The sequence below is a fragment of the Cydia splendana genome, chromosome 9 (assembly GCF_910591565.1).
Source record: "Cydia splendana chromosome 9, ilCydSple1.2, whole genome shotgun sequence".
NCBI lineage: Eukaryota > Metazoa > Arthropoda > Insecta > Lepidoptera > Tortricidae > Cydia > Cydia splendana.
Genome location: NC_085968.1, coordinates 11304759 through 11317793, shown reverse-complemented (window position 1 = coordinate 11317793; position 13035 = coordinate 11304759). Strand labels below are relative to the sequence as shown.

The following is a 13035-nucleotide window of genomic DNA, read 5'->3' as shown; positions in this document are numbered from 1 at the left end:
GCCTAATTAATAATAAAAAGTAAGTATTTTAAACATTCAGTGAATATTGTATCTCTACACAACAACAATTATTACAAAGCAACCATTAATCTACATTCATACTCGTATGTGCCAGCGCGCTCCGCCGCCGCCGGGACGGGCTCATTTGTCAAAATCACTGGCTTTTTGTCCGTTTCACGCTCATTTTCCACCTCATTAACTTTTAAAATGAAACAGTTAACTACAGAACCTATGAATTTGTCAGTAATATATTTATGTTTTGTTACAGATGACGATAAAATGAAGTGTAGTCTTCTCACGTCAATATCGTAAAAGGTAAGGTGATAAAAAGAAGAGGTATCAAACTGTCGTTGCTACGCGTTTCCAAAAATATATTTTATGTCGAGTTAAGTTTGAGAGGAAAAATGTACGTTTCCAAATCTTAGAAACCAGTAGCTTATTACCAAATGTTACGGTATGGAGATTGGTAACTGACTTGGTATCGTTTTATGTTAATCGGGGATCGTAAACTGAAAAGTTATTGGCGATAGCGTGATATAATTCCCGTTTTATTGCTCGATTTCGACGTCAGTTAAAATGTATTTGAATTAATGATATTATTCAATTACAAAATAACATTAGTTACCTTTTAACTTTAATTGCAATTGCTTGGAGTAATGTTATGGATGAAATAACTATGCATGTTAATGTTAAGTGAACCAAGATGAACCGCGGCTTGTTTTGATATGAGGTTACCACGCTGGTCGTGACAATAAAACTCGACCAGCTAACAAGAGTAACAAGCAACAAATCCAAACTAAGATTTGTTTTTCAAATTCAGAAACATTTGCACTGTTGCAGGCAATTAAAGGATTGTAATTATTAAATTTGGTGTAATACATGTACGAAGTTACTACATAATACTACATATACTTAATAATAATAGGCATTTTCATCTGTATCAGATGTTTTAAGCAGCATCCTGGTGACGACACTTGCGTTCTTACTTACCTATGTATATACTCGTATTATTATGAAACTCTTAATTCAAGTTTAATTGTTGTCTTGGTTTATATTTTCCCTTTAACACGATTTTACCGCAGTGAGATGAGCATTGCTCACATACACGTGGAGTCGATTCCACGTGGAATACGCTACAGATATATAAAGCAATAGCACGACAACATTGATTACTTACCATTTATAAACCTGGAACAATTAATACATTTTCAATAACTTTTCCCTAAGGTTGTCATCAAACCTAAAGTAATTGTAATTTAATTTAATTGTTTGCTGTGTGAGTCTTATACAGGATGCAGGATGGCAAAAAAATAAGTGCATTTCCGTTGCCAGGGAGGTTTTGGGATTATACTGAGCAACCTTTACTACGGGACCAACCCCGAAATCGCGAATAAAAATAAACCCCCCATAGAAAATAGACCAGCCAATGTATGAAACAGCCAATTTTTTTTCCCTGTATATGTAATTATGTACATATAAATTAGATCATACATTTTTCAATTTTGGCTGCATAATCTCATACATATTAGCAAATTAAATACCTTGGTCCAGTCCGTAACGTTAATGAACGCGTAAATTATACTCAAGATTAGATACATTTAATGTCAAACTTTATTTATATTTTATCATGTTAATTAATGTAATTTCATAAGCTTACGCCTAACGCCGTAAAACATATCTGTGAGTATATCTGTAAGTATCGACTTATCTAGTCGTAAAGTTTGAGCCGTATTTTTTCATGATCCCTCCTCAACCCAAACCTACGTCTACTAATCGGTTATCCTTAACGCTTCGCTTAAGCTTTTAAAAGATAAGACCAAGTGGTCAGAGGTGTATGGTTTTTTACACCCTTTTAACACATTCACTGCCACTGCCAAGAACACGTGTGTTCATTTTGTACTGGAAACGGGGCGCACGGCACCGAAAGTGTTGGTTCCACACCTAAAGGGTGCTATAACCAGAACTTTATTTAGGCCTTCGTTTTCCGTTCGCATGTCTGTCAGCAGCTTCATGAACCGAATTTAGACAAGCAATTGATATTTTGAGAGAATAAAAAATATCGCTATTGTCAACATTTAAACCATTTAAACAAGAGAATAACCTAAATTAAAAATACCTATTGTAATCTTGTTATTTTTCTGCACGGAAAGAAACGGGAAATGTAAACCCATAAATATAAACTCCTGGCCACCAAATAGATAAGATAAGATAAAACATTTTTATTCGTGACGATCACAAAACATGTACGAACATGTACAGACAACAACAGCAATGAAAGAAGAGATCAATAAGTGTGCATCACGAAATGGACCCAACTCAGCATAATGCTAGCTATAAAGCCAGCGCTGGTCTAAATAGGTGATGGTAAAGTAAAGTTTGTAGTGTTTGGGCAGCTATTATTTAAATCTATCCACTAACATAGCGGCAACTGACGATCACGAGGCTTCATAATGCATCTCTTTAACCACTTTACTACTTCTTACTACTTTATTTGCTTGGGAAGAACTTGATTATAAAATTGTGCTGCAAGCTCGTCTATGGTCCATTAATTCCTGGACGTGATTTGTAACTAAAGTGTTATAAATTATGATTATAATATAGTATTCGCACCCTATCTCCGATTGACAATATGATCGCTAGGTACAGAGACAATCTACCACCTACTTAATCCTTGGTCCATGTAATGTAATGTATATGTGTCTAGAACTCTCTATTAATTGGGAATAATTAAAATACAAAGGTAGTTATGAAAACAAGCTGCAGCGCTCTTCTAACTAGCCTAATAGGCTTACTTAAAAGCCAGCACTGCAACGAGAATACCAACCACGTTCGGCGGGCTTCACAAACATTTTTAACTTATGCTTAGTTAATTGATCATTTGGTACCTACATATATAGGTATCTATTAGGAGCGTAGCATCCAATGATTTGTAATTTATTGCATAGGTTCTTCCGATTGACGTCTTCTTTATCACGTCTTGCAGCCCAAAAGGCTTGGTTTTGATAATAAGGCGTTAGATTCGATTATATTTTTAAGTGATGAAACGCAATAATATATCTAAAATCATTTGTATTTCACTATTAATTAAATTACCTTTCTATTACTAGTGTAGTTGATATACCTGCTCAAATCTTGGTTAAATAGAATTAAAATTAGCTTCTCTTTACCACCGGATGTGTTTAAGAATACGATACGACTATTGCTGTTTCAATAGCCTAGCTATAGCACGCTGATTGATACTCGTAATTAACTATTATATAACTACCTGTATGTATATTTAGTAATTGTTGTTAGGACTTAGGTTAATAGTTACCTCAATATTTTTTAGAGAACAACATGCACACATCCAATAGAAGCAAGATTCGAAAACAAATAAATTGAAAACGGGTCGTAAATTTATGGCCGGTATAAATGGCGAATAGTAGACGGAATGTAATGACCGGGAGGGATCGGACCGATTCCTGGATTTAATTGATAGCGCCATTAACGCGGTGTCTGTGCTTTGAGACCTGTTTTATTGCTGTTTCACGGTGCTCTTTGTACCGGTTATCACCGCAACGGTAACAATCACTGTTGGCTTCGATTTATTAACGATCGTTGACGGCTGAAGCAAGAGTTGTCTATAACCCTCTGTGTTTTGAGACCTAGTTATTTTATTACCGTTTCACGGTGCTCTTTGTGCCAGATGTTGTTATCAGTTAGCACAACAACGATAACAGTCACTGTTAGCTTCTATTTAATAAGGAGCGTTGAAGCAAGAGTTGGCATATAATCCTTTGTGCTTTGAGATCAGTTTTATTGCTATTTCACGGTGCTCTTTGTGCCGGAGGTGGTCATCAACACAACGGAAGCAGCCACGTTGGCTTTGAGCAAGAAGGAGCATTGTAACAAGAGTTGACATACCCATTTGTGCTTTGTGACCTGTTTGTTTTTCTTACCGCTTGATACGATTCGGCTCTAGAGGAGGCTTGTTGGATTGGATAAGACAATCTTCTTGGCACAACAAACTGATGTCGAAAACCAAAAGGATCGCTTTACCATTGGTTGCAGTAAGAAGGGAAAGTCTTATACCTTCGCATCCGTATGCAAGTACGTACGATGTTTCAAGTGTTGTAAATGTAGAACATTTTTCTTATCATTATTTGTTTTGAAAATTCTAGTACCACTAAGAAGTTAGAAACTTGGTCACCCTATGCCAAAGTTTTCCTCCCTCAGATGGGGGACCAGTTGCTTCTACCAGTTAATCCACCCGATCTTTGACTTTATTGTTTTTGCCCGTCTCATATCGCTAAGGGCTCTACGAGTATTGGTATGCAGGACGATTAATATACAATTTTGGATAGCCCAGGTAAAAATTAATTACATAATTTACAGATAGACATACAAACTAAACATATATTAGATTTTTGAAGTGAAAGCTTCTTTAGCGTTGCTGGGCACTTTTTGAGGTGGGGAAAAAATGATAAACTCGAGACAGTGTAACGCGATCACGTGACCGTAACGTTTAGATGGCCACTCATTTAGATGGCATATATTTAAATCAATAAAGAATAAGCAGTTTCGACTTATTCACAGTGTTAGTGATGGTACTTGCCATAACTATTCCAAATTTCAGGTACCTACATCAAACGGTCTTTGAGAAAAAAACCGATTTGCAAGACCGAAGTGATCCCATAAGAGCACCGTGAACAAAGTTTTGTACGGTGCTCTAAAAACTCAATGACATTACATGAAAAAGGTTCTAATCTTGTACGGATTGAAATACGAGGATCTCACAGTTACATTCTAACTATATATCACTCAAATATAATTCAATAAAGCTACATCTTGATGAAATCGCTAATAAAAGTGAACTCTAGTACTGGTGAATAAAACTCAAAATATATTTAGATGCGAGGTCTGCAAGGTAACTTTACAATTTCTATTCGAATTTTAAACAATTAACGCTACAAATTTGAATTTCGAATTTTAAACAAGCTCACTGACCAGCAATTTCGGAACTAAAGTTTTTCAATAGAAAGGAGGATGGGTCAATTATACATAGTGCTGCAGACATTTTGGACTAGTCATTGAGTTTTCACTTCTGTCGGCATTCCCAGAGTGCAACCCGTTGTTTTTTTTATTCAGAGAGAATAATCCTCTATAGGCTCTATATTTCATAATTTAAAATCTGCAACGTAGCCTTGGATTTATTTGGAGATCAAGAGCATGTGACGATGGCTCTCAAGCGTTGCTATTGTTAAAATATACAATATACACTTTCTAACACATTTTAATTGCATTCGTAAAATGAATACTGATATGACTACATACATTGCACATAGGATATCGATGTCTCTTATTTTGTGTAAAATCTAAATAGATTTTCGTTAATTGATTTATGCGGGGCCTATTTTTGTGATCGCAAAACAACGCTCTATTTTATCCTCCATATTCCGTTTATTATTTTTTCCGAGGCGGCAGCTTTTTATACAATAAAACCTAAATATTTGAATACAGAGGAAAATGTGACGCGGGAGTTATAAATCATAGTCAACTGTAAAATGAGGTGACTGTACAATATTGCGGACGGTGTAATTCTCCGTTATAAAGGTAAGCCCCTCAAGGAAAAGCCCTTATTAAGCATTACAAGTTATTTATTAGGGTGGTTCACGTTTGTATGGGAAAAATTCAAACTCTAGTTAGAAGAAGCGGCACCCCCTCATTTTGTTACACTTGTTATGTTGACAAAATACGCCAAGTTTTGTAATCTTATCTCAACTACAAGGGGGTGCTACAACACTTTGAAATTTTTCAAAGTTGTATGATATCCAAAAAAAAAAGTATTTATTATTCAGAATTTTATTTAAGTATCTGGTTTCACACTATTTGCACATGTGATTTATAAGTTTTTAAGTAGAAAAACATTTTTATTTCTATTTTTTATAATTTTTCAAAAGTAAGATTTTTATTTTTTTTTAGATTTTTATGTAAGTAGTGGTTTTCACATTATTTGAAAGTGTGATATAAAAGTTATTAAGTAAAAAAAAAACATTTTATTTCTAGTTTTTATGACTTTTTTAGGCGAAATTCAAAATCATACTTTTGAAAAATTTTTAAAAATAGAAATAAAAATTATTTTCTACTTAAAAACTTATAAATCACATGTGCAAATAGTGTGAAACCAGATACTTAAATAAAATTCTGAATAATAAAAACTTTTTTTTTTTGGATTTCATACAACTTTGAAAAATTTCAAAGTGTTGTAGCACCCCCTTGTAGTTGAGATAAAATTACGAAACTTGGTGTATTTTATCAGCATAATAAGTGTAACAAAATAAGGGGGTGCCCCGTAGGAAAATAAAAAAAAATGTTTTTTGAACCACCCTATTATTTATGTATTCAATGAGCAACGGCAACGGCTATTATTTAGTCATAAATAACACTCGGGACTTACTGACATTTTTTTTATAGTTATATTTTAACCGATTCCTCACAATGGAGGAGATTCTTAATTAGACTGTTAACTTTATTCAATGATGTTTAGTGTTTACCTCTTAAAGTTAGTATTTTTGTGTTTATATTCGTGATAGAATAATTACATTAATTTAGTCAAAGTAAACTAGCGTAAAAACCTTAATCATATAATTTTCAAACCCATTAAATTTTACCATAATCCCGCAGCATTTAATCAAGAGTGGTAATTAATTATGCACTGTCAACATTGTATAAATCGGGAGGTGTGAAACGGTCCTCGCCCCGGAACACCTGAAAACCGGAAAAGTGAGGGAAAAGGTAAATTGGAAAACCGTTAAATTGTTAATACCGGTAAATTTGAGCGGGCCATAATACCAGCTATAAATTACCCGAACGAGATCACTTGTGATTTTACTTGGTTTTACCAAATTTTATAATCGCCCGGAACTTGGCAACCATGTTTAAAGTACAGTATGTATATAAGTTATATAACTAGCAACTGTTTGGGTACGAGTTTTAAGGTTAAATTCGTACCTTAATCGTCTCTAGAAATTTATGCAGTAGGTAACGTATATGAAATAAACCTTTCTGAATTTAAGCTGACATTTTTACTCAGCAGAAGGTGTAAGTATTTTTTAGTAAAAAAGTTCTGTTGCAGTAAATGCTCATGCATTTTGATGTGCTAGGTATAGTTTGCTAATTATTCTTAGATTGCCTATAGCTCTAATAGCTGAATTTTTAAATTGAATTACGCGATACAAGGCGGCTTTCTAATTAAGGTACCTCGCTAAATTTGATTAAACCCTGGTTTATTATGTTTACATAATTATAAACGAACAGTATTTAATCATTTTGCTACATACCGGCGGTGTTAAAATTGGGTTTAAACGTTAAATCCAGCTTTAGTTTGCTTGTTTAGGATCGTCGGTTATTAGAGGGATCTCTTGTTGTTTCGCTGTTGTGTTTGCTATTATACGTTGATGGAACAATTTCGTATAGCCAAATGGCCGTAAAAGTATATGCTTGTTTGATAACATCAATATTATCTCTTTTGCCTAATCTGATTTGTTTCAAAATTTATAAAATTGCCTTTGCACACTTGGCAATGATGATAATCATGTATATAATCTTTTAACATTTGCCTATACCTACTTCTAAGACCCAAACGGATTCTGCGTTTTATAACGAATTAGAATGTTTCTCACTTTCGAGTTGGTTTTTAGTTGTACAACTGTATTCCCATAGCTTTTATCAAATGGTCTAAAATTGATATTGAACCGATGGCTCCAATTTTTAAGTCTACATCGTAAATATTTACCACAGACTGCATGGACGAAATAATTACCCGCACCGAAGTGCGCCACCTGATCTCAACGGCCGTCTGAAACAAAAACAAAAGTGTTTCAGCCAACTCAGACACAGCCGTTACGATATTTCTAAGCGATATAGCTGACGCCTTCGACGTCTGCTTCTGACCGAGGGTTCTTGTTGTATGTGCGAGTACTGGTGAGTTAAGTCCACACATAGAACCAGTGTTACGAACAAAGATCTGCAACATTTCTGAGCGATCGGCGAGTGCTCTTACACTGGTTACATCGAGAGATCAACTCTCCTCTTTTCGGCTATCAATACTTAAGAATAGCACTCTGTATTAGCATCGCTCACCGAGCAAACCCGAATGTTGATCAAGGAAAGCCAGTATAACAATGACCTCAACTCTTCTGATAACCATCAGTAAACGGAGATCATGCTTAGTAGTGCGCCGTAGACGACCACTCGCCTTTGATCGGCACCTACTCGCATCAACCCTGCTTATTATGCACCATAACTCGCTCCCCCCGGCGTTGTTTCGAATACTATGCTATTACATTGTTTGCCTATTTACCGACCATTTGTAGACGGATTCTAGTGTATAATTTTTGTTAAAAAATGCTACTACAAGACAGACTAATAAAATTTATTAAATATAATGATATATATTTTCCCGTCACGGCATATTCACATCATTAGTATGCTTGAATTTGGCTTTGCTCGAGAATGTTGAGCTGCACTTAATTTACCTATGTTGTCTTGTCTATTTATTGTATGATAATTCTCGCTCCCATATATTAATTACTAAATTAGAAACTTGACATGTTACAATATTTCTTAAGTACATAGTGACCTAAGGTAGTTAGCTTATAAATTCTATTCAAAATAGCATAATTAATCCAAGAAGTGTGAAGGTTCTAGAGACTAAATAATATCTTGTTAGTAGAAATATTAAAAAATAGGTATAATATACAGAGATATAGGATACCCCTAGGATACGCATCAAAAACTGTTGTCGGTAAAAATACTGGTTGGTTGGAAAACTATAAGAAGATGCGCTTGGTATGTCCAGGGTACGGAACGCTCTTTATGGGCTCCATTACATGACAAGATATGGCATTAATGTTTTTGCTCCTCCTGTGATATGAAATGTAGTATATTAACGTTATGACTGTCGACTATTATGTTGAATATGAAGTGGAACTGTTTTACTGCTCCATGTAACAGTAATAACGTCAGCGTTCGCAATTGTCATGAATTTAGAAGTGCCTTGAATATATGCGCAGCTCGTACTGAATCTGCTACGTTACTAATATTTGTATGTAGTACATATTACACAATTCGACTAAATACTCATGTTGTAATTTGATTACATTTTAATGAACTTCGGTGGTATGTTTGTGGTAGATCTTAGTCAGAAAAAAAAAGCAACGGGTTGCACGCCGGGAGTGCCGACAGAAGTGAAAACTCAATGACTAGTCCAAAATGTCTGCATCACTAGAGTCGGACCAAGAATAGTCTGCAGCGGATTTAATAGCCCACGCAGTGCAAGTGTCATTTATACGTCATAATTTCATAGAAGTTTGACGTTTAAAATAACACGTGCACTGCGTGGGCTACCAAATCCGCTGCAGACTTTTCATGGACTGACTCTATATATAATTGACCCATCCTCCTTTCTATTGAAAAACTTTAGTTCCGAAATTCCTGGTCGGTCAGTGAGCTTGTTTAAAATTCGAAATTCAAATTTGTAGCGTTCATTGTTCAAAATTCGAATAGAAATTGTAAAGTTACCTTGCAGACCTCGCATCTAAATTTGGTCATGATATTTTGAGTTTTATTCACCAGTACTAGAGTTCACTTTTATTAGCGATTTCATCAAGATGTAGCTTTATTGAATTATATTTGAGTGCTATAAAGTTAGAATGTAACTGTGAGATCCTCGTATTTCAGCCCGCACAAGATTAGAACATTGAGCTTTATTGCTTAATATAAAAGTCCAGTTTTAAATAATTGACCTATGATACGTTATGACTAAAGTTCTTTGGTGAATAAAAACGAAACAGCAGGCTCAGGCATACATTTTCGCCGCGTGGTAGAAAGAGATAGTTACGCGTTACGGGTTACGCTGTCTCGAGTTTATAATTTTTCCCCACCTCAAAAAGTGCTCAGCGCCGCTAAAGAAGTTTTCACTTCAATAAAAATGTCTGAATCATATTGCGCGACAACAGATTTTTACTATGCATAAACATTTCGTCTGTCTAAATACAAATGGTCTATTGTTTCAGGATGGGGAGCGAGACCGTTAGCTGGGTGAGGCGGCGGGGCTGTAGGTGAGCGGAGCTACGATGGCAAACTGGCAGACGCTGGTCGCGCTGGCCGCGCTGCTGGCCGCCGCGCGTGCCTATCTCGTGCTCGTGCCCGACACCGCGCCCGCCGGCCACACAGTCCTCGACGCCGCCGTCTACAAGCTCGGCTCCGAACGCGTCTACACCATCGACGTCCACCGCACCGCCAACTTCGTTCATCACGTGCTCCGCGTCAACCGCACTACCGGCCTCGTCACGCTCCGCAAGAGGCTGCGGTGCGATGGCGTCCTCTACCCTAATCTCTTCACTTTCTACGTCGACTCGACTTCGGAAAGAATCCGCGACATCGACTACTACAGTTTGCCTGTCAGAATCCTTGTCACAGGCGAGGACTGTAGTCGACGGCATGCAGAACTGTACGACATCGATTTCGACCGTGTCTACGATCAGAGTGACTCCGCTTTGCAGTACGATGATGAGACCGTTACGAGAGATAAAAGGGCAGCGCCTTATCCAGATAATATAGATTGGAGGTTACTAGAAAGCGAGGAGTTGATATCTAGTCAATACAATGTTTTATCGACGGCCTATCCGTGGTCGAACGTGATGTTCGAGGACTTTGCTAGTAGAAATAAAAGTAGAAAAAAAAGATCTCAGTCCATAGTACCATTCGACATGGCCATAGATGTAAAAATAGCTGAAGCCAAACAGTGGATATCGGAAACGTACGCCAGCTTCGCTATACCGACTACGGACCGATGGCAAGGTATATGCCTCAAGAAGTCTCAATTCGTGAATTCTCTAACGGCGTTCTTGCCGCGGACGGTGCAGAAAATGTGCAAAGTTCAGTTCTTGGACGTGAGTGACCCCAGGTTTGTGATCGAGAATAGCCAGGGGGATCTGGTGGCGCGTAACGACGAGTGTATAATGGAGCCTATGTGGAAAGTGTCTGTGCTGTTTACATTTAACTGTGACAGGACAAACATTGTGGATTCGGACCATAGGCTGAAGATAGTGTACCACCACCAGGAGTTGAATGATACTGATATCGCGAGGAGAGTGAAGAGAGAGCTGCGGAACCAGTCGCCGTATTTCGAGCAAGCTCTGTACGTGGCCTCGGTGGCCGAGGAGCAGCCGACAGGCGTCGTCGTCACCACTGTGAGAGCAAGGTGAGTCCATCACTCTATCGCTTTAATTTTTAATCATTTGTAGTAGGTATTTTATAAAAATTATATTGTACAGTACTAAAGTAGGTTCAATTTTGCTGATCTCTTTGTTTTGTTATGTTCCACTATTTTTGCAAGTAAATAGTATATCCAAGGCCTGACATCAAATTAAGTGTGATCTGATCTAAGATGCGTCACATTAAAATTACGACTGAAAAGAATGACGATAAATAAAACCATGTCAACGCTCGGAACTCTACCGAGTTCCATGTTTTACAACAAAACATTTTTTACACGATATTTCACTCTTTATAACACGCTAGACTATTTTTATAATCACACCAAGTGACTCACTCTTATAGCGGCCCACATACTAGCGGTAAGTGGCTCCGTTATGACTTTTGTTATAAAATTCACGGGGCATATTCGAGCCTAACGAAGCCAAGAGTACTGAAAGCCATTCAGGAAATTTCAACTAAAAATGTATCCCAGCAGAACAATTTTGTAAGCCGGAATTACTCCCCTAGTAACGGTTTCTGCGGCTTACCGTTTCGACAACATTCATTTAACAAAATTAAACTAAGTTGTTTCTATTTAACTTGTGCATATATATACACAGGTGTGGTTTCTCAGTAACCACATGTGAGATAGCGTTAGCCCGTGAATGAGGATCCCTATTAAGTCGGAACAAAACACCAACTGTAGCAGCACCAGTTGTAATCTAATTAGAAATCTTACTATAAACGTTATATTCCTAAATGCCATATCTATATCGTCTGTTCATCGTTAAATTTCGTTTATCAGTAAGTGAAATCTTTAGGATCCGATTCCAATTAACATATTTTTATGTAATTCGACGTTTCGGATGTCTCGTGAGTTCAAGGTTCGTTATCGTTATTTTTTCGAAGTAGATGAAAATATAAATATTTAAACGTATACTTTAAAATCTGTTTTTGAGTGATACTACGACGTGGAAAAAAATAAGAAGCAGTACGAATCTACTTAACTTAATCTGTTTATCTTGTACGTAAAATCCGCGAATTAGCAATACTATTTAGAAATTACTAAGAGCATCGCGCTTTATTTCCAGTGTGGTTATCGCTTAGGTTTATCGGAGTGGCGCTGTTGAATATTCAATGTTTTTCGTTATGTGAGACGGTTTAAGTACTCGGTCCAAAACGACTACTGATTCGTTTACAAATTAAATTGTTTACAGGAAAGTTTCCTATTAAACAGGTACTTCTAATAGAATATAAGGTCGAGCACAAAATTACGGACGAATCAAATCAACGTTTCTTCTCAAGTTTTGAACTTACACTATTTTGTCTTTAAAATTGTTAAAGTTTTTTGGGCATTTTCTGTGCTTATGTAGCCATCGTTTAAACACAAAAAATACTAAATGTACCTTTGAAGAAGTCATCGTGGCAACAAAATATACCTTTACATTATTTATGTAACCTGTTAATCAACCAAAGGTCTACTAAATAAAAGGGCCCGTAATAAACCATCTGTCTTAATTGTGCGGGGGTTCATTGAGCTTTTATGAACTCGTCTGTTTTACGTCCTAGCCAGCCGGGGCCCGCAGACAATGCCTCATTCACAGACATATATGAGTCGCTTAACTTCAAACTCGGGTAAATCCATCTGTCAGATTATACGATTTTGGTATTAAGAAAAGGTAATAGGGTAGATATTTGCTGAAAGGGTCGAATGGATTTACCCGAGTTTGAAGTTAAGCGACACATATGATATATCTCAACGACATAATAATGTCATCACTGCAAATGTATAAA

General features: G+C 36.6%; 1 protein-coding gene across 1 annotated transcript in view; it reads left to right on the top strand.

Annotated features, from left to right (window-relative positions):
- Positions 1-256: 256 nt before the first annotated feature.
- LOC134793512 (protocadherin-like wing polarity protein stan) overlaps positions 257-13035 on the top strand; it is a 79510-nt gene continuing 66731 nt past the window's right edge. The window contains exons 1-2 of the mRNA XM_063765089.1: positions 257-315; positions 10056-11245. Of these exons, the coding sequence (XP_063621159.1) occupies positions 10116-11245 (1130 nt within the window). The 5' untranslated portion in view covers positions 257-315; positions 10056-10115. The remainder of the gene's footprint in view (positions 316-10055; positions 11246-13035) is intronic.